Source organism: Tenrec ecaudatus, chromosome X, assembly GCF_050624435.1.
Source record: "Tenrec ecaudatus isolate mTenEca1 chromosome X, mTenEca1.hap1, whole genome shotgun sequence".
Taxonomy (NCBI): domain Eukaryota; kingdom Metazoa; phylum Chordata; class Mammalia; order Afrosoricida; family Tenrecidae; genus Tenrec; species Tenrec ecaudatus.
In genome coordinates this window covers 23840309-23865756 of record NC_134548.1, presented here as the reverse complement: position 1 = coordinate 23865756, position 25448 = coordinate 23840309, and the positions used below count along the sequence as shown (strand labels likewise).

General features: G+C 41.8%; 1 protein-coding gene across 1 annotated transcript; it reads right to left on the bottom strand.

Annotated features, from left to right (window-relative positions):
- Positions 1–2536: 2536 nt before the first annotated feature.
- Positions 2537–11818, bottom strand: LOC142433207 (melanoma-associated antigen B3-like). Its single transcript, XM_075538306.1, has 3 exons — positions 10821–11818; positions 3517–3569; positions 2537–2808 (listed from the first exon to the last, which is right to left on the bottom strand). The coding sequence occupies exons 1-3, from the start codon at positions 11816–11818 to the stop codon at positions 2537–2539; spliced, it is 1323 nt and encodes a 440-aa protein (XP_075394421.1).
- Positions 11819–25448: the final 13630 nt, after the last annotated feature.

The following is a 25448-nucleotide window of genomic DNA, read 5'->3' as shown; positions in this document are numbered from 1 at the left end:
ACAGTAGCAGGAATTAGAAAAGTATGGGACAGATGGTTCAACGGGGAAAGGGAGAAGGGGAGGAGGGAGAAAGGAGTGGGGAAGACCAACCCAAGGACAGGGGAACAACAAGTTAACTAAAATCAATGGAGAGTAGGGCATAGGATGCCTAATGGGGCTTATTCAAGGACAATATCACAGGGAGGAATTTCTAAACCTCAATGAAGGCAGAACATGATGGTGGGACAAGAGGGAAGTAAAAGAAAATAGAGGAAATCACCAGGTGGCAAAGGAAATTTATAGAAGTCTAAATATAAGCATGTACATATGTAAATGTATTTATATATAATGAGAGGGGAATAGATTTTTGTAATCATATCTATCTATGAAGAATTAAATTTGAAGATGGACACTAGGGAGTATTCAACTACTCCCACAACACAAGAACACTTTGTTCTAATAATCAGGCATTCTGTGATTATCACATTCCAGACACAATACCTGAGGGCCAAAATGGGTACATAATAAGCAAATGTGAAGAAAGCTGATGATGCCTGACAATCAAAGGTATAGCATTTGGGGTCTTAAAACCTTGAAGATAAATAAGCAGCCATCTAGCTGAGAAGCAACAAATCCTACATGGAAGAAGCATCCCAGCCTACGTGATAATGAGGTATCGATGGGATCAAGGATCAGGCATCTAAGACCCAGAACTAAATAATATCCATTGCAAATGTGGAGGGGGGCATGGAGTGGAGATCCAAAGCACATTTGTAAACAATTGGACATCCTTTGACAGAAGGATCACAAGGACCTCTAGTTCTTTAATGCTTCCTTCCCTGCACTATCATAACCTCAATTCTAAATTACAAACCAGATTAGACCAGATCATGCACTCACTCTGCTACAGAAGAGATCCTGCAACACAGGGAATCTAGGATACATAAAACCCTCAGGACCAAAAATGGGAATAGAGATACCAGGATGATAAGGAGAAGGTGGGGAGAGAAAGGGGGAATTGATCACAAGGATCAACATATAACACCCCCCCCCACAGGGGATGAACAGCAGAAAAGTGGGTGAAGGGTGACAAAGGACATTGTAAGATATGAAAATAATAATTTATTACTTATCAATGGTTCATGAGGGACGTCATTTGGGGGAGCACTGGGTAAAAGGAGGAACTGATATCAAGGGCTCAAGTGGAAAGAAAATGCTTTGAAAATGATGATTCACCTTATGTACAAATGTGCTTGACACAATGAATGAATGTATGGATTGTGATAAGAGATGTAAGAGTCCCCAATAAACGTATTTTATTTTTTAAAGAGGGAGACTGGGCCTTTGTCTTGGCTTCCTGAGTACAAAAACAGAGACTTTCAACTGGTGTTAGGGAACAAAAGCACTTGTGATTAGGTGATTTCCCTTTCCTCGACATTCTAGAGGAATGTAGTCCAGCGGTTCTCAATCTGTGGGTTGTGATTACTTTGTGGGTCAAACTACCCTTTCGTGGGGATCACGGGATTCATAACAGCAGTAAAATTGCAGTTATGAAGTAGCAACTAAAATAATTTTATGGTTCAGTGGTCACCACAACATGAACTGAATGAAAAGCTCATGACATTAGAAAGGATAAGAAACCTGTTCTACAGTAAATGAAACTCATCGAGGTATTAAATCATATATCTCATACTTTTACAAAATGGAAGATGGAAAGCAATCAAGGACAACTAGAGAACAAGAAATGCTAGAGATGGGAACTCTTCTGAACTACTTCTGGACTTGTCAATATACACAACTGTTGTGGAAAGCAAGATGGAACTACCAAAAACAACTGAGAATGGAAAAATGTCCAGAGCCATAAGGTCCGGCCATTACTTGGAATTCATTAGCCTCAGCCAGCCTACAGCGCTGCAGCTGTGTTTGACATACTTATCTTGCCAGACATACATAAGGAAGTCTCTAGCTGTCTGTACGATTCTGTTCTATGGTCACTATTCCCGAAATGAACTCTGCTCCAACCTTGGGTAAACATGTGTGTAATGATTATATATAAACATCTCCATTTTGCTCCCCCCACTATTGTTCTCAGGGAAACATCTGCGGCTTGTTTCCCTTTCCCTGGCCTATATAAGCTATAACTTTCCACTCAATAAACAGGATTTGATCAGGATACTGTCTTGTTCTCATTCTCCGTGCCTATTGTACCCCCCCAATTCCCACTCTCTCCTTCAGGATCCACGTTGAATGTCCCACGGGACGGGACATTTTGGCGCCCCAACGTGCCGCAAGATCGAGTCGAGAAGCCTCAGCTCCTGCAACGCTAGCATCTGGCCATATTTCTAAGCTGTATCACTGAGCTGAAACGCTGAAACAAAACGGTGCCACTGGCGTCCTGCTGCTAACGCAGCGCCGCAACTGAGCTGACACTGAGCTGCTGACAGTGAGCTGGCACTATCGCTGAGCTGCCAATGCCATGCTGAGCTGTTAACACCTGCAGAGCTGCTAGCACGGTCGCTGAGCCTTCGCCGAGCGCTAGCCTCGCGGTAGCCGAGCGTTAGGCACGAGCCTGCTGCTGGTGCCTGCTGCCGTAACCCGCACTGATTCTGTCGCAAAGCGTGCCGACGCTGCCATAAAGCGCGCGGCCGCCAAAGTCCAACCGTGCCCGTCGCGCCTGCACCTGCTGGCGCCCGCTCCCACGGCCGCCCACTTGCCCGCTTGGCTCAAAAAGCGGGCTCCGAAAGCGCCGATTTGCAGTGATACTCTGCAACATCCAGCTGTCATGCCTTTGTCGCTTGGAAGCTTTGAGACGCTCCTCGTTCAAGCAGCCTGAAAACGAGGGAACCCACTGAGGAAGCAGACAATTGATCAAGGATCGGCCAATCGACTTATCAAGCCCACTACACCATCGTTGTAACCTGTGACGACGAATAACTGGGTGAGTTTTTGTCTGACGATGGGTCAAAAAATTAGTCAGCATCAATTATTCGTAGGACAAGTTATGGTGATGCGTTCAAGGCACAGGGAGTAAAGGTTAAAAGTTGTGATTTAAAACAGAGGATCCCTTGACAGACACCACTGAGCAGCATGGCCGTGAATATTTAGAGAGAAAATTAAGTGTAAGTGGTGAAAAGTTGGACGTAATAAATAATGGGACAGATTTCTAATAAATGTATGTATGTAAATATGTTTCAAAATATGTTATAAGCTAAAGGAACAAAAATAAGTTACCAAAAATTAGAGAAGTTTTCAGATTTTGTGGTTAAGATATGTCCGTGGTTTACTGAGGACGGAACTGTAAATATTAGGGATATCCTGGATCCTAAGCATGAGGGACTCCTGAGTGAGAATAATTCATTTGCATGCTCAAACAAAATTGAAAGAAAAGTTGCTGCTTATCCTCCAGCTCCTCCCCCTCCGCCACTGAAGCCACAGCGCCCTGAGCCGCTGGAAAGTGAAACTGAGGGCTTTGAAAGCGGGCAGGAGCAGTTAGAGGGTTAGAGGGTGGGTCATGATAAGGATCTAGGACTTTGAAACCTGGTGCCAGAGACTCAGTCCTGCTCGGATTAAACAATGGAAGAGGCGGTAGCCTGGGAGCAAAAAGAGTATGAGTCATTAGCTTGTGTGGAAATAGAAATTTCTTAAGAGTTTTCAAAATACAGCAGATATAAGCTGTTTGTGTGAACAATGTGTGTGTGTGTATTACATACTCTTTCACTTGTATGTATGAAGAGGTTTTTCTAAATGTTTATTTTAAGGATAAAATCACTTTTGCTTGTGTTTATTACTGTTTGAAGTTGAGTCTTTTTTAAGTATTTAAAAAATAATTATACCAATGAAACTGCTCTCTCAAGGAAAATATTGCCATTATTTGTAGACTATGTAACCTTCAAGTATGTGCTAATTTTTTTGTCAAATCAGAAATTCAAATCAGAAATTGTATTAAAATTTAAACAATTGGCTTTAAAAAATGCCAGGTAGTGCTAAGACCTTTCAACCTCACCTGTCGAATTATATCAAACTATGTTTAAACATTAAACCTTCCTTTACTCAAGGCTTGCTATAGCAGTTGCTTTGCAAGGAAACAGTAACGAAGGATTAATGATACTATGGAATTTATGGAAGCCCTGCAGCCTGGGCTCCCTTCCCCCTCTGCTATTCCAGCCAATGCATATAATATCATTTTAGATTTAAAAGATTGTTTTTATACCATTCTCTTGGATTCCAAAGATTATAAAAGATTTGTTTTTAGTGTTCCTAGTATTAATTTTAAAGAACCTATGAAGCGTTATCAGTAAAAAGTCTTAACGTCAGGGAATGTCTAATAGCGTCACCTTATGTCAAAGGTTTGTAACTGCAGCTATAAAGTCAGTAAGAACTTCTGAAACATCAGTGTATATCATTCACTACATAGATGATATTTTGATGGCTCATAGGGACCAAAAGGTGGTTCTCTTTATTTTTGACTTATTACGAGAAGCATTAAAAAGGCTTTAGTTATAGCAGAAAAAAAGTACAAGTTATTGAAACTTACAAATATTTAGGACATATTTTACAGAAAGGTTTTGTTATACCCCGGAGGATAGAAATAAGAAAAGATCACTTACACACTTTAACTGAATTTCAAAATTTATTAGGAGATATTAATTGGCTTAGACCATATTTAAAAAGAAGTACTGGAGAACTTAAGCCTTTATTTGATATTTTAAAGGAGATCCTGATCCAAATTCGACTTGGGAGATTTCCCCTTTAGCAGAACAAACCTTAAATTTAGTAAATTTACGTACTCAAGAACAACAAATTATGTACATTAATTATGGTAAACCTTGGTACTTTTACATCTGGTGTATTATGGCAGGAAGGACCATTATTGTGGGTATATTTAGCTTCTTCAAGAAAAAGAGCTCTAAAACATTATTTTAAAGAAATAACTGAATTAGTGATGAAAGATAGATCCGAGTCTGTTAAATATTTTGGAAAAGACCCTAATTCTATCGTCATACCTTATGACAAACCCCAAACTTCTTGGTTATGAGAAAGTTGTGATTCAAGGGAATTAGCATTTGCTGGATTGGTGAAAAATGTTTATCCTCCAGATAAATTGTTATAATTTTCTAAAAAAACATTTATTTATTTTCCCCAGTATTTGTAAAAATAAACCCATACCTCATACCCTTACAATATATTTACTGATGGTTCCTCCAATGGAACTGCAGCTATTTCTTATGAAGGACATACTATGGTTAAAAAATTTCCTGCTCAATCTGTACAGTTAGTTGAACTACTTGCAGTCATAGCAGTTTTTCAATTACATCTTTGCCAGATGGATGTTACTCACATTCCTTCATTTGGTAAATTCAGTTATTTACATTTTACGGTGGACACTTATTCTGGATTTATTGTGGCCACTCCTATGACTGGTGGAAAACCGTCTTTAGTTATTCTACACAAGTTACATTGTTTTGCTATTATTGGTGTACCTAAATGCTTAAAGGCAGATAATGGATCCGCTTATATTAGTAAATCATTTACTCAATTTTGTGTCACTTTTTGAATTAAACACATAACTGGAATCTCTTCTAATCCTCAAGGCCAAGGTATTATGGAATGTGCCAATGTGACTACTAAGTGATATTTAGATAAAATTAAAAAGGGAGAGATATACCCTTCTACTCCTCACAATCAATCATACTTTATATATTTAAACATTTTTTTTAATTTGGATGTACACGGTCAATCTGCTGCTGACTGCCTTTGGAAAAAGATTCCCAAACACAAAGACAAAGCATATGTAAAATGGAAAGATCCACTTAATGAAAATGGAAAGAGCCAGCTCCCTCCTGATTTGGGTACAAGGGCATATTTGTGTTTTTCCCACAGGATGCTGATGGAGCTTGGTGGCTGCCTGAACCTTTGGTGCAGTTTGCAAACTATGCAGATGGTAATTTGCCTCCAAGAACTTCTGATGACTTCGTGCAGTGAGCAGTACTAGGCTTAAGTTCCTGATCCACCACTCTTACATCCTGCTGTCTGGGAAGTCTGGAAATCATGGTGCAGGTTAATGACTCATGTCCTCCCTGTACAAGGTGGAGGAAATGTATTATCATCTACTGCGCAGTCCTTTCTCTTTTTGTGAACTAGAGAGGTGAAAGAATAATAAAACCATAATGTGGAGATCATGTCACATGGACAAGCCCATCCAGTATAACATCACAAAAGAGAGAGATATCATCGATTGGTCCGGCAACCAGGACAATACTCAAATAAATTACTGTCGAATGGAAAATAGAGACTACTTTGAAAATGTGAATCTTATGGGCCTTTCCTCCAGACCTCAAGGAAACGTTACTGCCTGCATAACATCGTCTTATGTACTCTTGTCAGGGAATATTACTATAGATCATGATGATTGTAAATTTAACATGTCTTGTAATAATTGTAATTTGTCCAATTGTATTACCTGAACCCCTGAAGGTATTGTCATTGCAGTTTTGTATAAATCTTTTATTATTTAAAAAGATGGTTACAGGTATTTGAAGAGATTGAGAAAACTAAGAGTTTTGTAGGTTTGCTTATAGCAAATATTTTAACTATATTGTTTAGTTGCTACTGTTATTACTGCAGCAATTGTACTTTATCCAAAAATGTGACTGATGTGTTGAGTACTCAAAAAGACAGAACGTTAGAACAAAAAATTAATGCTCTTTATTACATGGTCACAGCAAGTGTGTGTATTGTTGATCTTGTGCATACTTCCTATGATACTGTACAAGGTTATGGTTAAATTATTGGCCTTAGGAACAAAACTTCATGAAGTGCTCCTGTGCCCTTTGCCCCCTCCCCAAACAGGGGTGTAAGGCAGAGGCTGGTTAGTCAAAGACGGGTAAAGTCGAGTCTGAGTCTCTCAACCTAAGACAGGTCATAGTCACCTGGAGGACTATGACTGATGACGGGTAAGGGAGACTTCAGGATTGGACAACCTAAGCCAAACACAGTCATCTGCTGATGTTGTGAGTGAAAACGTCTTCATTAAATTAAAAAGGGGGAAGAAAGATGTTAAAGGTCATTAAGACTCAACCTTAAAACAGCTGAAAATCCTCATGACTTGTGTCAGTGTTTGATGATTTCTTCTGTGACTCTATCAAGAGCAAGAAAGTACACAAGGTCTAGGAAAAACAGGTGTTTTAATTTTCTCAAGGATGTCTGGCTTAACAAAAGATAAAGTTTCTATGTGTATCAAATGTGCTTGCTTAACAATGAGATAATTAACACTGGATTGTTTCTGCATGAATATAAGGAATATAATGTTATTATTATCATTATTATTTTTAAATTTTTGAAATGTATTGCCTTGTTATCTCCAATGTCTTCAAACCATGCTAGCATGAATTACTGCACAAGTTCTTCTGAACAGACATGAGTTGAAACGAGTTCATGGAGTTATCTCCCTCCGAAAAGCCTGAAGAACTGGCAGTCAATGACGGGTAAAATCGGCACAAGACATACCAACCTACGACAGACATTGGTTTGCTCTTATTTTATGAAGGCATTCCATTGATCAATGATGGGTAAGGATGATTCTTGATGCCTGACGACCTAAGACAGACACAGTTCCTGAAGGGATTTCTCTCGGCTTTGAAAAAAATATATAAAAGGGAGACCTGTCCGGAGCCATGAGGCCCGGCCATTACTTGGAATTTATTAGGATCTGCCTGGAGCCAAGAAGCCCGGTCATTACTTGAAATTCATTAGCCTGAGCCAGCCTACAGCACTGCAGCTGTGTTTGACATACTTATCTTGCCAGACATACATAAGGAAGTCTCTAGCTGTCTGCACAATTCTGTTCTATGGTCACTATTCCCAGAATGAACTCTGCTCCAACCTTGGGTAAAGATGTGTGTAATGATTATATATAAATATCTGCTTTTTCTTCCCCCACTATTGTTCTCAGGGAAATATCTGCGGCTTGTTTCCCTTTCCCTGGCCTATATAAGCTATAACTTTCCACTCAATAAACAGGATTTGATCAGGATACTGTCTTGTCCTCATTCTCCGTGCCTCTAGTACCCCCCCCCCCCACCAATTCCCACTCTCTCCTCCAGGATCCACGTTGAATGTCCTGCGGGATGGGTCAGAAAAATGCCTTACTACCAAGCAATCCTTTTACTGGGCACATAACCCAAAGAATAAGACAGGATATGCACCATAGAATACCCTCCCGTGTTCACTACAGCAAAATTCACAATAGCAAGAGTCTGCAAATAGTACACACTCCCACATGGAGGAACAAGAATAGTTACGGCCTAGTACATACAAACAAAATAATACTATGCATTCCTGACAACGAGTTCTTAACCCAGGCAACACCTCATGAGGTGGACACCCTTTTGCTGAATGAAGATTGTCAATCAAAATTGGATAAGGATTGCATGAGCCCACTTCTAAAAAGATGAAAACCAAGAAACTTCAGGCTTCTGCTCTCACATCAGGTCACCTTCTAATCTTTTTGGCCAAACAATGAGATAGAGAGCCTGCCTGGTTTCTAGGAACTTTATATCACCCCCTTTATACGGACACCTTAGAGACCCCTTCAACAGAGAAACATCATGTCAGCTGGGGTGAGTTTTTTAAGAAGGTTGGAAAGTGAGAAAACCATTCAGTAACTGCCACACCACATTGTGACCAGGCCACTCAAAATTAAAAACGAAAATGAACATACGAAAAGTAAAACGCCACTCATCCATGACTGAGTAGCAAATCTTACTGGACATTCATTCCAGGGAAAAAGAGGGGGGCATCTATGTTGCCAAGAAGGAAATTACCCTTAAGTAATTGGGCAAACTGGGGAGAGAAACTTGTTTTCGGGAAACAAACAAATAAACACTCAATAAAGAAAACCAATAAAAAACATGAACAGTTCTACATAGAACCCAAGGGAAGAATAATCCTATTTACATATTGAACATTTTTGGTATAGATTCTATCCAGGCCATGTTGACCTAAAATTTGTATTACAGATTAGTGAGCCTTTAGAATATGGCTTTTATAAGTTCACTCTCTCTTTCATAGACCACTTCTGGTGAATTCGATGTGGAGACCCCAGTTAGAAAACTGGGCTTTCTTTCAAAGTCCCCTGTAGAACATTTTAGGAACCAAGAATTGTCCCTTGGACTTAAGGCTGACACCCTTTTGTGTGACAAGAATCAGATGACTGCTAGATCAGGGAATTTTTGGTTATAGGACGGTGCTTCATAGCTCTTGCTTTGACGTTGCCCCCTTAAAAGTGGCCCAGGATTTCCATATATTTACTAAATTTATGTCTTCCTTGGTTTCTTCTGACATGTATTAGAATTGTAGACATGGTTATTCTTTTTTGAATGAGTGTTATTGAAAGTTTGTCCTCTTACCAATGCTCTTTGTTGGTGTAAATACTGTTTAGTCAGATGAGTTTAATTTCTACAAGTCTACAATTCCTGTATTGTAGTCTGAAGTTGGCCTATACTTGTGTATTTCTTCGTTTGAACAATGATGTAAATTCTATAGCACTGGGTAAATTAATGACATTATATTACCATATGTAATATGGGCATGATTATCAAGTTCTTTACCATAAAATATGTCTTTAAAGTGAACTTGGGTCATACACAAACCATAGGTATATAAATGGGTTGTGGTCTCTTACTTAATTTAAGCCCCAATCTACAAAAAATTAGGTCCTATACTTCTTGCCCAGCCCCACGCTTGTCCTCATGAAGCAATCACTGGAGATATGGGTGCTAGAGCAAAGTGGGGTGAAGACAGCAGGTGGTGTCCCTACATCAGACGGAATAGAATCTCACATCTTAAAATATTATCTTCAAACCAGTTGTCACTTAAATTATGTGTCTACTTAGCCCACATGCAAGGACACCAGCCTGTATGCTCCAAGAACTGTAATTATAATAACACATACAAAGGAGTGAATTACAGGGTTTAAATCGTCAACACACGGACTATGGACTACCAAAGCTATAGAAGACCTGGAAGCCAAAACTCCATTCGTGGAGCCACCACATAAATTAGGCCTCAATTCCATCCCCTGAGAACACAGTCCAGGGATGTCAATACCTTGGTATCAAATGCAGAGCATGGTAGCGTTAATGACAACAGATGGCTTAAGTTAAAATGCACTTCCTTAGACTTGATATCATTTTATACCCATTTTTAAGTTGTTTCACCCTTCAATATTTTCAGCTTTACTTAAATGAGATTTTCCTGTGTCTTTTTTACTCATTGATGTTGCTGCTGCTTTGCTTTGTTTGTTTGCTTCCAGATTGTGTGTGTGTGTGTGTGTGTTCCTGTGTGTAAAATCTGAGATAGGTAAATCTACAGACATGGTATCTGGATTCATAACCACTTCGGGGCATGGCAGGAGAGGATGGGGGGACCTGTGGAGCTCACAAGCATGTGTATGAGAAGGAAAGCTCCCGAAAGAATTTTTTGGTGATTGTATAACACTTCTTAATTAGACTGAACACTCATATAGTAAAATATGTGTTGCAAATGACAGGAAAAATATTTTGAAAAACATGATCTATTAATCAAGAAAGAATTTATATAAACTTTCCCCATTGTGTATTGTGCCATTTGAATAACTAAATGGTTCAGCCAGTAAATCAAGAATGTGGACAAGTTAAGAATTAATCTTGCTTTATTTTCCACCCCTGGCATTTGATGACCCCAACAAACTAACAGAGGGTTTCCTTGAGGTTTTCAAAATACTCTCTAATGTCAGATAAATTCATCTAATCTGAGTAGAGGAAAACCTCAGCTGTCACATTGGGTGAGGAGGTTTGCTATACCTGAGCCATTTGAATGCGTACGCCAGGAGAGAAGCATTCGCCATGGCTGTCAAGTGGGGTTGGGGTCTCCCTTCCTCTTGCTCAGCCTGCTCATTGAAGGATGATTGGGGAATGGGAGACACCTTATTGACTTTGGCCAAAAACTCTAGTATTTTTGCTCTGGAACTATCAGCAAGAGCTCTGGGGCCCCACAGGAATTCATAGCTGAGTGGGTCACTATTTGGAACCTGACAGTACTTCAAATACCTGAGGTTCACCAGGTCTTTGGTAATGAGCCTCTTGGGCTCTCCATAGATATAATGCTTCTTCCCAGGAAATACACGGACCATCTTAAGGAAATCCCAGATCTCCTTTGCAGTGGCATGATGGCCCTTCATTAAGATCACCCCTAGCACAGTCATCAGTAACCCTGTCTTTGGCAAGCCCGTGCCGGGATGGACCCTTCCATTGTTGGGAAGTTCCAGTTTGCTGACAAGAATGTAAGAGTCAAAGACAGAGTAAGATTTCCTCACTTCAACTGCATACCCCAGCTCAAGGCGCTCAGCTGCCTTCTTCAGAATCTGGTGAAAGCGGTCTTTGAACTTGGGACTGATAATCTTCATCATGTCTACCTTGGTAATGTGCTGCTTCATTTTAAACTTGTACAGCATATAGTGCTCCAGTATATCTACCCTAAAGTCCAGAGTGTCAAGGTACAAGTCCTCAGTGTTGGGGGAAAGTAAACACTCCTTAGATGGTCCCTTGGCCCCTTTGTCATCTACTCTGTCTATAGAAGACTTGATGGTGGAAAAGAGTTCATGGGGCTCTTGTGGTGGACGAGGGACCTTAGCAGCCGCAGAACTCTGGGGGTTCCCCTCACGAAAACATGAGGAGGAGCAGGAACAAGTCTCTTGTCGTACTGCTGCCTCAGCATGAGTACCTCCATGATCATGGTCCTCCCCTTGAACCTGCTGGTGTTTCTCATCCTTCTGGGGTTGATACTTACGACGTGGAGGCATGGTTTCTCTGGTCAAGGGCAACATTCAATTCCCTAGGCTGTAGAGCAGGTGATGTGAGCCCAGGGGCCGTGTGACACTGAGAAGATGCACAAGCCTCAGCACAAAGATGACGTTTGGGTTTACTGAAGCGACCTCTGTGGTCTCACAGGAGGGCACTGTCACAGGATCACCAAAACTTCGTTGCTCCTGGGAGCTTGTCTTTGTGAATTCTGTGAAGGAAGATAGAGTATGTAATATGTTACTGCCTGCCAGCGCTGCGTAAGGTTTTCTGGGGCTGAGAGCAGTGTCTCATACAGGGGAAGTCTCCATTTTCAGGGGGTTGGGCCAGGTCATGTTTAGAGTAGCATGTGAAGTGGGATAACAGCTCTTTTGCCACCCCCCGACCTTTATTTTTACTGCTCTGAAAGTGACCCCTATAATCAAGGCAATCACCCCCATGAAATCCCCCACGGTGCACATGGAGAACTTCAGTTTACCATGGTGACCCAAATCACCAAGTACTGATACAATGTCTGGGAATCACTTATAGGCCCTTCAGCTGTTATTCAGAATTTTCTCCTCGCCCCCCCCCCACCATGGAGAAGCTTAGAGCCCGCCCCTTGGTTGCCTGATGGCTGGATCCTCAGAGCATAGGTCTTACTTTGTTGGGATCTGATGTCAGGAAGTGTGGGGGACACGGGGGGAGCACCACAGCCTCTTCACGTAGGCCTGGACTTTCCTTTCAAGACCTAAAAGAAGGAAATATGGTTAGAGGTCGTGCTGTCCCTTCTATTTGAAGGTGGATGATCTCCAAAGTCACTGCCTGGACTGTTGGGTTCCCTAAGATATGCCCTCCCTAGTCCTGAGACAAGCACATCTCTGGGATGCCAAGGAGCAGTGATGGATGACTCATTTGACCTCACCTCTCTCTGGTCTCCAAGGTTGGCTGAGAGTAGGGCAGGAATTTTAGGATTTTCCCACTGTCCCCAGGTGGGTGGTCCTCCTTATCCCTCAAACCTTCCTCTTGGTCCCAGTATAAAAGCAGCAAACCATTCTAAACCTGACATGAGAACATCCCCTTCAGAAAGTCCTTCAACAGCCTAAGACAACATAAGAGGCAGTGAGCAGGATTCAATGTATCAATGGCTGGTACCCCAGGGATGCCAACAGGTTGGGGCCCTGTATGATCTCATCAATTATGATGCAGAACGTTCCCCTTGTCCCTAACTCAGCAGTTGTCCTGATTCCTGACCAGCCCTAGGACTGCTCCTTGTGCTCACTTCACCCCCACATGTGGTAGCTACATAATCTATTGTCAATTTGACTGGCTTAAGAATGACAGAGTGAAGTTTAGCTTGTAAATAAGGTGGAAGATCGATGACCTCATTTGGAGGTGCTAAGGGGATAAAAAGCTAGGATGAGGTGAGCTACACGCGGACTCCCTGGGAGACATTGCTTTTGACAAGCCACATGGATACAGGCTGATGGGAGCCAGAACCTCAGAGCTGGAGAAACCACGTGGAGACCCCTGCCATTTCTGAGATTCTTAGACTGCCACTGGATCCAGAAGACTCCCCACCCACTAGCCTGTGATCTTTCTACATTTGTTGTCGTGGCACATGTTTCCTGAGTCTGAACATGACTTTAAACATTGGTCAGATATATGGGCTAGATTCAGACTATGGACTTGATCTGGACTAGCCTGGAATGTTTTTTCTATATTCAATTGCTCTTGTGTATAAACCTTTCTTATATACATATGCGGGTCCCTGGATTTGTTTCCCTAGTCAACCCAGACTAACACACCACCCCTCAGACCCCTCAGACCAAGCTCCTTACCTGTGTCTCCGTGAGCTGACACCAGAATTAGAGCCCCTGACACCCTAATGTTCTAGAATCAGTAGTCATCATACAATTCACTCAGAGTTCCATGCTGGATTCCAGGCCGAGTCTAAGAGCCCCAATGACCCATGTGCCCCAGCCTCATACCAAGTCTCTCACCTGCATGTTGCCACCGAGGAGGAAGTTGAGAATGTATCCTGCATTTACCCACATCTGGACACTCCACAAATATCCTGATGATTCAGTATGTGAGACCCTCTGTAAAGCATTGCGATGTACCTATAATCCTTGTTCAGAATTACTAACAGGCCCTGGGCCTCCTATTAGGAGTACAATCCACCCACTTCAATCCACAGTCACATGTCCAGGAAGCCCTTATATGACAGTGGCCGTGTTCTCATCTTGGCAGCCCTGCATGGAGCCTTTGGTGCCCAAGTGCACACCGCAGCATGGCTGTCCTTGACCCCATATATACTGAAATGCAGTTCCCAGAGGCCTCCCACATGAGATGTCCTTGTATGCATTTGCATGTGTCTAATTTTAGACTCTCAAGAAATTTGGACCTCCTGTACAACATTTGTGACCCTGCCCTGGAAGTAGCATCTGGGTCTCCCTTAAAGAGTGAGGAGAGAGGAACAAGCGGGAGGCCCAGGAGGTGGGTCGTCTGAGATGTAGGTCTTCTTTTCACCATCCAGACTTAGACACCTTGTATGTAATTCACATTATAAAACACTGAGTCTCTAGAAGAAAGCAACTGAATCTGATGTTTTTTGAGCTTCTTCTTTCAGGATACTATTTTTTTATTTAATGAGATCATAAAAGGAATATCATTTAAACCATAGCCTATGAACCAAAAAAGACACTGGCCCCTATCTATCCAGAGGATTTTGGGAGATATAAACTACTGCTACTCTCCTTTGAACACAATGGGCTCTAGTTTCACCAGAGAAGGGAAACTGCTATCTCCTTGATATCTGACCTCCAGGGAGCATTCGTCCATTTTTAAAAATCATTTTATTGGGGGCTTGTACAATTCTTATTACAATCCATACATATATCCATTGTGTCAAGAATATATGTACCTTTGTTGCTATCATCATTCTCAAAACATGTGCCTTTAACTTGAGCCCTTAATATCTGCTGCTCATTTTCCCCATCCCTCCCCCACTCCCCCCTACCTAATGAACCCTTCAGCATTCATTAATTGTTATTATTTTGTCATATATTACACTGTCTGACATCTCCCCCCGCCTTCTTCCCTGCTGTCCGTCCCCCAGCGAGGAGACTATTAGTAGATTCTTGTTATCAGTTCCCCCTTTCTACACTACATTCTCTCCACCTCCCAGGCATCACCACTCTCACCACTGGTCCTGGAGGAGTCATCTGTCCTGGATTCCCTGTGTTCCCAGTTGCTCTCTGTGCCTATGTGTATCCTCTGGTCTAGCCAGATTTGTAAGGTAGATTTCAGATCATGATAGTGGGGGGAGGAAATATTTAAGAACTAGAGGAAAGTTATATGTTTCATCGTTGCTACGCTGCAACCTGCCTGGTTCATCTTCGCCCCACAACCCTTCAGTAAGGGGTGTCCAGTTAACTACCATTGGGCTGTGAGTCTCCACTCTGCACTCACCCATATATTCAATGATATGATTTTTTGTTCCTTGATTCTTGATGCCTAATCCCTTTGACAACTGGTGGTCACACAGGCTGTTGTGTTTCTTCCATGTATGCTTTGTTGCTTATGAGCTAGATGGCCACTTGTTTATCTTTGAGCCTTTAAGACCCAAGACGCTATATCTTTTGATAGCTGGGCACCATCAGCTTTCTTCACCATATTTGATTATGCACACATTTGTCTTCATTGATCATATCAGGGAGGTGGGCACCCACTGATATGGTTTTTAGCTCTTTGGTTTCTGATAACTGGTCCCTTCTGCACCTTGTGGTCAGACAGGCTCGTTTGCTTCTTCCATGTGGGCTTTGATGCTTCTCAGCTAGATGGCCTCTTGTTTATCTTCAAGCCATTAAGACCCCAGACACTATACCTTTTGATGGCCGGGCCCCGTGAGCTTTCTTCAACACATTTTCTTATGCACACATTTTTCTTCAGCAATCGTGTCGGGAAGGTGTCATCATAGAATGCCAATTTACTAGAACAAAGTATTCTTGCATTGAATAAGTGCTTGAGTGGAGGCCCAATGTCCATCTGCTGTCTTAATACTAAACCTATAAATATATGCACACAGATCTGTTTCCCCACACTCATATAAATATATTTGCATATGTACATTCCAGTCTTTGGACCTCTATGAATACCCTTTGTCACCTAGTTCTTTATTTCCTTTTACTTTCCTCTCGTCCCAATATCCTGCTCAGTCTTCATTTGGGCTTCAGTAATTTCTCTCTGCTACCTTGCCCTTGCTGACTCCCTAGCAGGCCACGCACACACTCCTTGCTACTAATTTGGGATCACTTATTGCTCCCCTGTCCCTTGGCTGGAGAGCACCATCTCCCTGACCCCTCATCCCCCTTTCCCATGTCCCCCTGGACCATTGGTCCCATTGTTTTCTCCTCCAGACTATTCGTCCAGTCCATCTTATCTAGATAGATCCTTAGAAATAATAATATGCACCAAAATCAAGTCATTGCAAGATAGGCAATGAGTGAGAACACAGCTATGACAATAAAAAGGGAAACCAATTACTCATAGAAGAATAAACTAATTAAAAGGAAAAAAATTAAAAAGAAAGACAAACCTGTAAATAGATAAAGGTCTGGTTTTTTATCTCTAGGCGTGTCCTTCAGTCAGGTCCAATGGGCTACCATGCTCTGGCCCCAGAGTCTGTCCTTTGTGCTCCCTCTTGGGGCTCCCTGCTCTGCTCCCACAGTTGCTATGTCGCACACATTTAGTACATTGCCTCAGTGTCGCAGGGTCAGTCTGGGCCAGTCCCCGCCCTGAGACTCCAGTGTTGTTCTCCTTAGGGCCCTGGGTCATCAAGGGAAGGTGTGTCTCCTAGTGGGATCAGCCATATTGTCCACTCTGTCCATTGGGTGTTCAGAGCGGGGATATCGTCCTCCAGGCTTACTGGGCCAGGATGTGCTCCATGCTCTCTTCTTCCTCCTTCTTTTACTCCCATTTGTGCTGATCTGACATGCACCTTTCCCCTAGCTGGAGCTTCAGTGCCGTCCTCTCAAGTAAATTCTTCTGGGGTGAGGAGCAATTGTCCACATAGCTGGTATGGGGGCCGAGCCCTGAGGCCCCTCCACTGGCTCCCCACTCCTTGCCGGCACACTGCAGTTGTGTGGCACTGGCTTTATATATGGTCCCTCTTTCCCTGTGAAGACAGAAACAATACCCTCCCCTTGGGTGGGTCAGTGCCCTATTCCCACATCACACATCATTTTTTCCCTTCCCCTTTTCTCCCTCCACCCCCATTTTAATTGGCTACCATATGTACCCCTTGGTTTGATCTGGCCAATGCCATACTATCTGGACCTCACTTTGGGAGTGTTTGTATAAAGTAGCTTTTTCCCTGTGCCCCTTTTTGCACTTACCTTTTTGTTCTCTCTATTTTATATATAAATAAATAAACAACTCAGTGGACTCATGTTTTCCTGTCCTTTTGTACTTGGCTCACTTCACTTAACATAATTCCCTCCAGTTCTTCCCATTCATCGATATGTTTCATATGTACATCATTGCTTTTTAGTGATTCATAGTATTCTATTGTATGTATGTACCACAGTTTTCTAATCTATTCTTCTTTTGATGGAAATTTGGTTGTTTCCAACTCCTTGCAATTGTGAACTGTGCCACAATGAACATTGGAGCCCAGATATCTGGCCATGGTTTGTTTCTTGCCTCTTCTACATATATGCCCAGTAGAGGGGTTGCTGTGTCGTATGGTAACACAATTTCCATCTGTTTGAGAAGTCGCCAAATCATTTTTCATAGTGGTTGTACATACCTACAGGTCCACCAGCAGTGGATGAGAGTTCCTATCTCACCACAGTCCCTCCAGCACTTGTTGCTTTCTGATTTTTTGAATTGGGCTATCTTTGAGGGTGTTAGGTGATATGTCTTAGCTGTTTTGATTTGCGTTTCTCTTATGGCCAATGAACGGAACATTTTCTCATATGTTTATTGGCCATTCGGATTTCTGCCCTTGTAAAACTTCTGTTCAGGTCCTTTGCCCGCCTCCTCAGGGGGCAATTAGTTTTTCTCTTATTGAAAGATTGCTAAGTATTGTAGATTTTAGTAATAAAGTTATTGCTAAAGACGTTTTCCCAGTCAGTGGACTCACTTATTACTCTCTTGGTGAATTCTTTCACTGTACAAAGGTGTCTTATCTTCAGTATATCTCACTTGTCTATTTGTGTCTCCTCTGTAGTTGTATCCTCCATATTTTGTGTAGCTTATGTAATCCCTGTGGCAAGGTTCTCAGATTTGTCCCTATTCCCTCATTGATGGCCCTAATTGTTTGGGGTTTTATCTCCAGGTCTGTGATCCACCTTGAGTTTATTCCTGTACATGGAGTGGGGTAAGGGTCTTGTTTCATTTTTCTGCAGGTAGATATCCATTTATTCCAGCACCATTTCTTGAAGATGGCATCTGCTTTCCATTTAATATTTTGGGGGTCCTTATCAAAGATCAGTTGCCTATATGCTGATGTTTTTATTTCTGGGTCTTCAGCTCATTTCCATTGGTCTGAATATCTGTCATTATGCCATTACCACACTCTTTGGACTACTGTGGCCATATAGCACATGCTTAAATGTGGTAGACCAAGCCCTCCCACTTTGTCCTTCTTCTTGAGGAGTTCTCTGCTAATTCTGGGCTTCTTCCCTCTCCATATGAAGTTGGTAATCTGTTTTTCCAATTCTTTGAAGAAAGATGGTAGTATTTGTATCAGAATATCATTGGACTTATATAGTGCCTTGGGCAGAACTGACATCTTTAGTAAATTCAGTCTGCCAATCCACGAGCATGGGATATTCTTCCGTTTGTTGAGGTCACGCTTGATTTCTTGAAGTAGTGTTTTATAATTTTCCACATAAAAATCTTTTGTTTTTTTTAGTCAGGTTTTTCCTCAGGTATTTTCAATTTGTGCTTGGCTATTGTAAAGGGTACTACCTTTTTAATCATCTCTTCTGTGGTCTTGTGTGATATGTGGAGCTGTCCAATAGACTTCTGTTTGTTGATTTTGTATCCTGCCACTCTGCCATATTCCTCTATTGCTTCCAACACTCCGTTTGTGGAGTTTACGGGATCTTCAATATATAAAATCATATCATCTTTGAATAATGATAATTTTGTCTCTTCCTTCCCCAGCTGAATACTTTTAATATCTTTCCTTTGTCTTATGTTGTTTGCTAGGATCTCTAGTACGATGTTTAATAGGAGTGGGGACATGGGGTATCCTTGTCTGTTCCCCTTTTTCAGTGGAATTCTTTTCGTCCTTTCTCCGTTAACTACCACATGAGCTCTTGCTTTTTCATATATGGCTTATATAATATTGAGGAATTTTCCTCCTATTCTTACCTTCTTAAGTGTCTTATGCAGGAATGTGTGTTGGAGGTTATCGAATACTTTTTCTGCGTCTATTGATCTTGTCATGTTGTTCTGATCATTTTTCCTGCCAATGCGGTGAATAATGCTGATGGTCTTTCATATGTTGAACCATCCCTGCATCACTACTATGAATCCAACTTGGTCAGGGTGAATTATTTTTAAATATGCTTTTGTATTCTATTGGCCATTATATTGTTAAGGATTTTTGCATCGATGTTCATTGGAGATATTGGTCTATAGTTCTCAATTCTTGTGACATCTTTTCCTGCTTTAGGTATGCAAGTTATACTAGCTTCATAGAAAGAGTTTGGTGTTTTCCGTCTTTTACTACGTTCTGGAAGAGTTTGTATAGGATTGGTGTCAGTTCTTCCCTGAATGTTTGGTAGAATTCTCCTGTGAAGCCATCTGGACTAGGGGATTTTTTGTTGGTAATCCCTTGATTACCTTGTTGATTTCTTCCTTTGCTATGGGTCTTTTGAGGTTGTTGAGATCCATCTGGGATAGTCTAGGGAGGGAAAGTGTTTCCAAATATTTGTCCATGTCTTCCAAATTGTTGAATTTGGTAGAATATATACCTACATAATACTGTGTAATTATCCTTTTGATTTCATTAGGGTCTGTTGTAATGTCCCATGTTTGATCCCTCATCCTTGCAAATGCCATTTGTTCCTTCCTTTCTTTGGTTAGGTTTGCCAGAGGCCTATCAATTCTGTTAATTCTTTCAAAGAACCAACTTTTAGTGGCATTAATTTTTCCCATGGTTTTCTTTTTTTCCCTCTCCTTTATCTCTGCTCTTATTTTAATTATACCTATCCTCTTGCTTTTAGTAGAGTTGTTCTGTTAACTGCTCTAGATGGTGTAGGTTTGTGTCAGCATATCATCCACGAGTCTCTCTTATTTTTAAATGTGTGCATTTATTGCTATCAGCCTTCCTCTGATAAATGCCTTTGCTGTGTCCCACAAGTTTTGTTATGTCGTATTTTCACTCTCATTAGTTTCTAGAAAATTCCTGACTTCATCTCTGATCTGGGTCACTACCCACTCCTTTTACAATAGGAAATTGGTCTTGCTCCAATTTTTGACCCTTTGTTTTCTTCATTGAGCTTCTGTTAAATTCCAGCTTTATGGCACAATGATCAGAAAGAGATGTCTGTATAATCTCTATGTGCTTGAATTTACTCAAGTTCAGCTTGTGTCCCATCATGTGGTCTATTTTTGAATATGTGCCATATAAACTTGAAAATAATGTGAATATTGTTGCATGTGGGTGGAAAGCTCTGAAAATATCTATCAAGTCAAGTCGTCCAATTGTGCTATTTAGGTCCATTGACTCCCTGTTGAATTTCTTTCCTAATGATCTGTCTTTATCAGAGTGGTGTATTAAAGTCACAAACTATAATTGTTGAGCCTGTGATCTCTTTTTCCATCTTTTGGAGCGTTTGATTAACGAATTTTGCAGGTCTCGCGTTAGGTGCATATATGTTTATTATGCTCACTGCTTCTTGGTCTATTGTTCCCTTGAGAATTATATAGTGCCCCTCCTTGTCTCTTGTTATGACCTGTATCTTGAGGTCATTTTGGTCAGATATTAAGATCGCTACCCCTGCTTTATTTGCAGTACCATTTGCTTGGTATATTTTTCTCCAGCCTTTAATTCTCCACCTGTTTTTGTCCGTAAGCTTGAGAAGAGTCTCCTGGAGGCAGCAAATTGATGGGTTATATTTCCTGAGCTATTCTGTTAGCCTCTGCCTTTTAATGCCTGAGTTGAGGCCATTGATATTCAGTGTTAATATACCTATGTGTGGACTCTGTGATGTCATATTGTACATTTTCTGGTGGATATTTTTCTATCTGCCTCTTTTATCTGCTTGTTTTGTGTGAGTGGTTTATGTTTGCCTTCTTTACACTATTGACCTGATGTTACCCTGGGTGCTGTTTCCTCTTTCATGCCCTATGGGTGGAGTTGTTCTAGATGCTGGTTTCTTATTTGCCCTTGGTGGGCTTTGATCTTCTGCGCATACTGGATCATCAAAGATCTTTTGTAGGATGGGGTTTGTTTTTATGCATTCTTTGAGGTTGAGCCTGTCTGGGAAGACTCTTACTTCTCCATCTCTCTTAATAGATAACTTTTCTGGGTAAAGTATTCTTGGATTTACGTTGTTTTCCTTCAATTTTTTGGAATATGATACTCCATTCCCTCCTCCTCTTCATCGTTTCCGCTGATAGATCTGAACATACGCTTATTGGAGTACCTTTATATGTGACTGTTTGCTTTTCCTAGCTGCTTTTATGATCTTCTCCTGTTCCTCATAGTTGAATAGTTTGACAATTATGTGTCTTGGTGAATTCTTCTAGGGATTCAGTCTGGCTTGTGTTCTTTCAGCCTCTTGTATGGCTGCTCTATTTTCATTTATTAAGCTGGGGATGTTTTCCTCTATTAATTCCCTTGCTATTGTCGCTGTTGATTTCTTTGTTGTATCTTGTTCCAATAATCCAATTATTCTAATATTGTTTCTTTTCATAGCATCTGACATGGCTCTCATGTTTTCCTCAGTTTCTTTGATTGTCTTATTTGACTGTTTTTCCAGTTTGCTGAAGTCTGCTTCGTTGTACTCTAGGTCACTGGTGTGATTCTCTGCCTCCTCAAGCCTATTCACTAGGTCTTTCAATTTTTCCCTGGATTCTGTTATTTCTTCCCTTAACTCTTGTATTTCCCTTTGACGTGTTGCCTTTATCCCCTCTATCATTTCATCTTTATTCTGAATTTCTTCCCTCATATTCTTTATGACTTTGAGCACCCTTGTGAAAATTTCTTTTTGTGGCAGGTCAACATCTGCTTCTTCTATGCAGATCGTTAGGGTCATGACTTCATCCATCATTGTTTTCTGTTTTTCCTGCTTTTTGTTGAAGCTGTTGGAACTGGTTGCTGTTTACGTGTTGTTTTAGAGGAGCCTGGTGCCAACTTCCTGAGTCGAAAATCCCTGGGCTCTCTCTTGGGGGATTTGTATGGGTCCTTCTATGAACTACCTGCCGGTAGCTGTTCTGAGGGGTCAGGCTATCACAATATCGTCCTGTGGTTTCACCCTTTTCCTAGCCGACAAGCATTCTGTTACTTGAAATGTGTGTTGGATATTCTCATGTGTGACACTGGTCGGATCACTGTGGGCCCACAATGTTGTTACTTCCCTGGCCTATCTCTAAGTAGGTTTCACAGTTCTTGGGGCACCTCGGCTATCCTGTGGTGTTTTTCTCTATAGCTATACTGCTGTGGAGGGCATGCCGGTATATCCTGCTTGGTGTACAGCTCTGTATCTGGCAGGGGAATTACCATAGGCAGAAAGATTGCCTTGGACGTTGGGAGGATGTTCCCGCACTAGCGTGGAGCTCCACAAATGGTGGTCAGGCGTTTCCCCGTCACTTGTAGAACCTCAGGAATAAGGCTGGGAATGCCCCCACTTTTTTAGGGGAGAATCCCCTGCTTCTTGGTGTGTGGGAGAGGACCGACGTGAATTCCCCAGCTGCTTGCCACGCCAATAAATGCGGGTGGGGTTTCCACCAATTGGGCCTTCAGAGTTGCCCTGTGCAGAAAAGTGGCCTGGATGATGCTAGTGTCTTGTGGTAGGAAAGAGAGTGAAAGGAGCGGGAAAAGACCGAAATAGGAAGACACACACTGGGGAAATAATGCCAAGCAAACTGACACCCACGTACACCTAAAGTGCACAGAATAAACAAAGGTGAAAAAAGTACAAAAACGTTGGAAAAGAAAACAACAAAAAGGAGAACTAAATCTGTTGAGGCTGTGCTAAAAATAGTGAAGACTTTGAAGGAGAGGAGAAAAGAAGAAAACGTGTAAGAAGAGCGCAGTGAAAGAAAAACAGAGAAGAGAAAAGGAAGGAGAGAGAATTTTAAAAATAGTTAAAGAAATAGCTGACCCTGTGCTGTGCTGTGTGTAGAACTGACTCGTCCTGTGCACAGCACTGTCTTAGGGGTCAGGCCTTTACAAGAGGCTGACTGGCTGCTTTCACCTGTGGAAAGCAGAGAGTGTTATCAGACTCTGCAGGGGCTATGGTTCATTCACTGTTCCTTAAAAAAATGTCCACCTGTCCTAGACAGGAGAAACATGCTTTGTCTCCATTGCATACTCATATGGGCTTTGCCTAATAATAACAATGAAAACTTTGCTCAGTCAAGGAGAGAGTTGTGCTCATATTTCAACAGATAATAAAAAGAATGTATAAATTTATCTTTGGTGTGTCTTCAAAGGAGGCTTCCGTATTGATTATCACTTGAAAAATTGAAAGTTTGCAAATCACTCACAAAAATGGTTCCCTCATTTTTGTTCCCATAAGTGGAGTAGGAAAACAGTGGAGAGGTCTGAGGGGTCAGCCCCTATCCCCACTACTACGTGGACACCAACCCCTACACCCAGAAAAAGTTATTTCAAAGGACAGCACTGAATCTGCCGCTCTGGGAGAGGAGTATATCTGATAAGAGCACAGGGGAGCAGGTGAAGTGGGCGGAGGAGAAAGTTGAGCACATCCTGGCACACAAGGCCTTGAAGACAATGGTCCCAATTAGTGCAGCCAGTCCACAGAGAGGACCACATGGCCGGCCCAACTATGAGACATGGCATCCATCAGTGTCCCATAACCCTAAAAGAGACAAGAGCAGAGACACAGTGTGGGAACTGTGCCCGATATGTGCCTGCCACACCGAGGCAAAACACTAAGGGCTGCAACAGAACAGTAAGGGAACTGAGTGGCGAGGTCCCCAGGGAATGCCAATGGTGGACTTTGGGGCCAAGGTTTGTTACACCAATAGAATGGACTATAAAAAACTCCTGAAGACCAACAAATGATCCTTAGACTAACTAATGTTTTCTTCCTTATTGTTTCATTTTATCATTGGTTTGTTGGTTTTTTTTCTTGTATATTGTTGTTTAGTTTTGCTCTGTCTTGTTTTTGTGCACGTTAGTATCTCCGCTGTCTGTCTAAATAAGATAGGCTAGATGAACAATCTGAAGGAGACAAACCATGGAACCAAGAGTTTCGGGGGGACATTTGAGAGGGGGAGGTGGGGGAAAGGTAATGGTATTAACAAACCCAGGGACAAGGGAACAGCAAGTGATCCAAATTGGTGGTGAGGAGGGTGTGGGAGGCCTGGTAGGGCATGATCAAGGGTAATGTAACCAAGAGGAATTGCTGAAACCCTGGTGGGGACTTAACATGATAGTGTGACAGGAGGAAAATCAAGGGAAATAGAGGAAAGAGCTCGGCGTCAAAGGTCATTTATAAAGATAAAGACAGGTACATATGCAAATATATTTATATATGAGCATGGGGAAATAGATCAATGCACATATATTTATAGGTTTAGTATTAAGGTAGCAGAAGGACATTGGTTCACCATTCAAGTACTCCCTCAATTCAATTAAATTGGCATTATATGATGCTCCTCTTCATGACACAACTGCTGAAGACAAAGCAGGTGAATAAGCAAATGTGGTGAGGAAAGCTGATGGTGCCCTGCTATCAAAAGATATAGCATCTGGGGTCTTATAGGCTTGAAGCTAAACAAGCGGCCATCTAGGTCAGAAGCAACAAAGCACATATGGAAGAGGCACATCAGCCTGCATGATCACAAGGTACTGAAGTGATCAGTTCTCAGGCATCAAAGAACAAAAAATTCTATCACTGTGTGCTCACCTCCCTGATAGGATCGCTGAAGACAAATGTGTGCATAAGCAAATGGCGAAGAAACATAAAGGTGCCCGGCTATCAAAAGCTATAATGTCTGGGATCTTAAATGCTTGAAGGTAAACAAGAACCCATCTAGCTCAGAAGCAATAAAGACCAGATGGAAGAAGCACACCAGCCTGTGTGATCAGGATGGGTCTAAGGAATCATGTATCAGACACCATCAGAACAAAAAATCATACCATTGTGAGTGAGAGGGGGAGTGCGAAGTAGAGGCCCAAAGCCCATTTGTAGGCCATTGGACATCCCCTTACAGGAGGTTCTCGGGGAGGATATGAGTCAGTCAGGGTGCGATATAGTAACTATGAAACATACAACTTTCCTCTTGTTCCTAAATGCCCCCCCCCCCCATGATCATGATCCTAAATCTACCTTACAAATCTGGGTAGACCACAGGATGTACATTAGTACAGATAAGAACTGTAAACAAAGGAATCTAGGGCCGATGACCCCTCCAGAACCAGTGGTGTGAGTGGCAATA

Bases quoted from the DNA above. Each gene is read 5' to 3' on its own strand.
- LOC142433207 (XM_075538306.1), bottom strand. From the start codon at position 11,818: ATGCCTCCACGTCGTAAGTATCAACCCCAGAAGGATGAGAAACACCAG. The intron at 3,570-10,820 runs GTATAGCAAACC...TTTTGCTCCCAG, and splicing joins TACGCATTCAAATGGCTCAG to GCTACCGCCTCTTCCATTGT. The intron at 2,809-3,516 runs GTTTCAAAGTCC...CCTCGTTTTCAG, and splicing joins GACTGAGTCTCTGGCACCAG to GCTGCTTGAACGAGGAGCGT.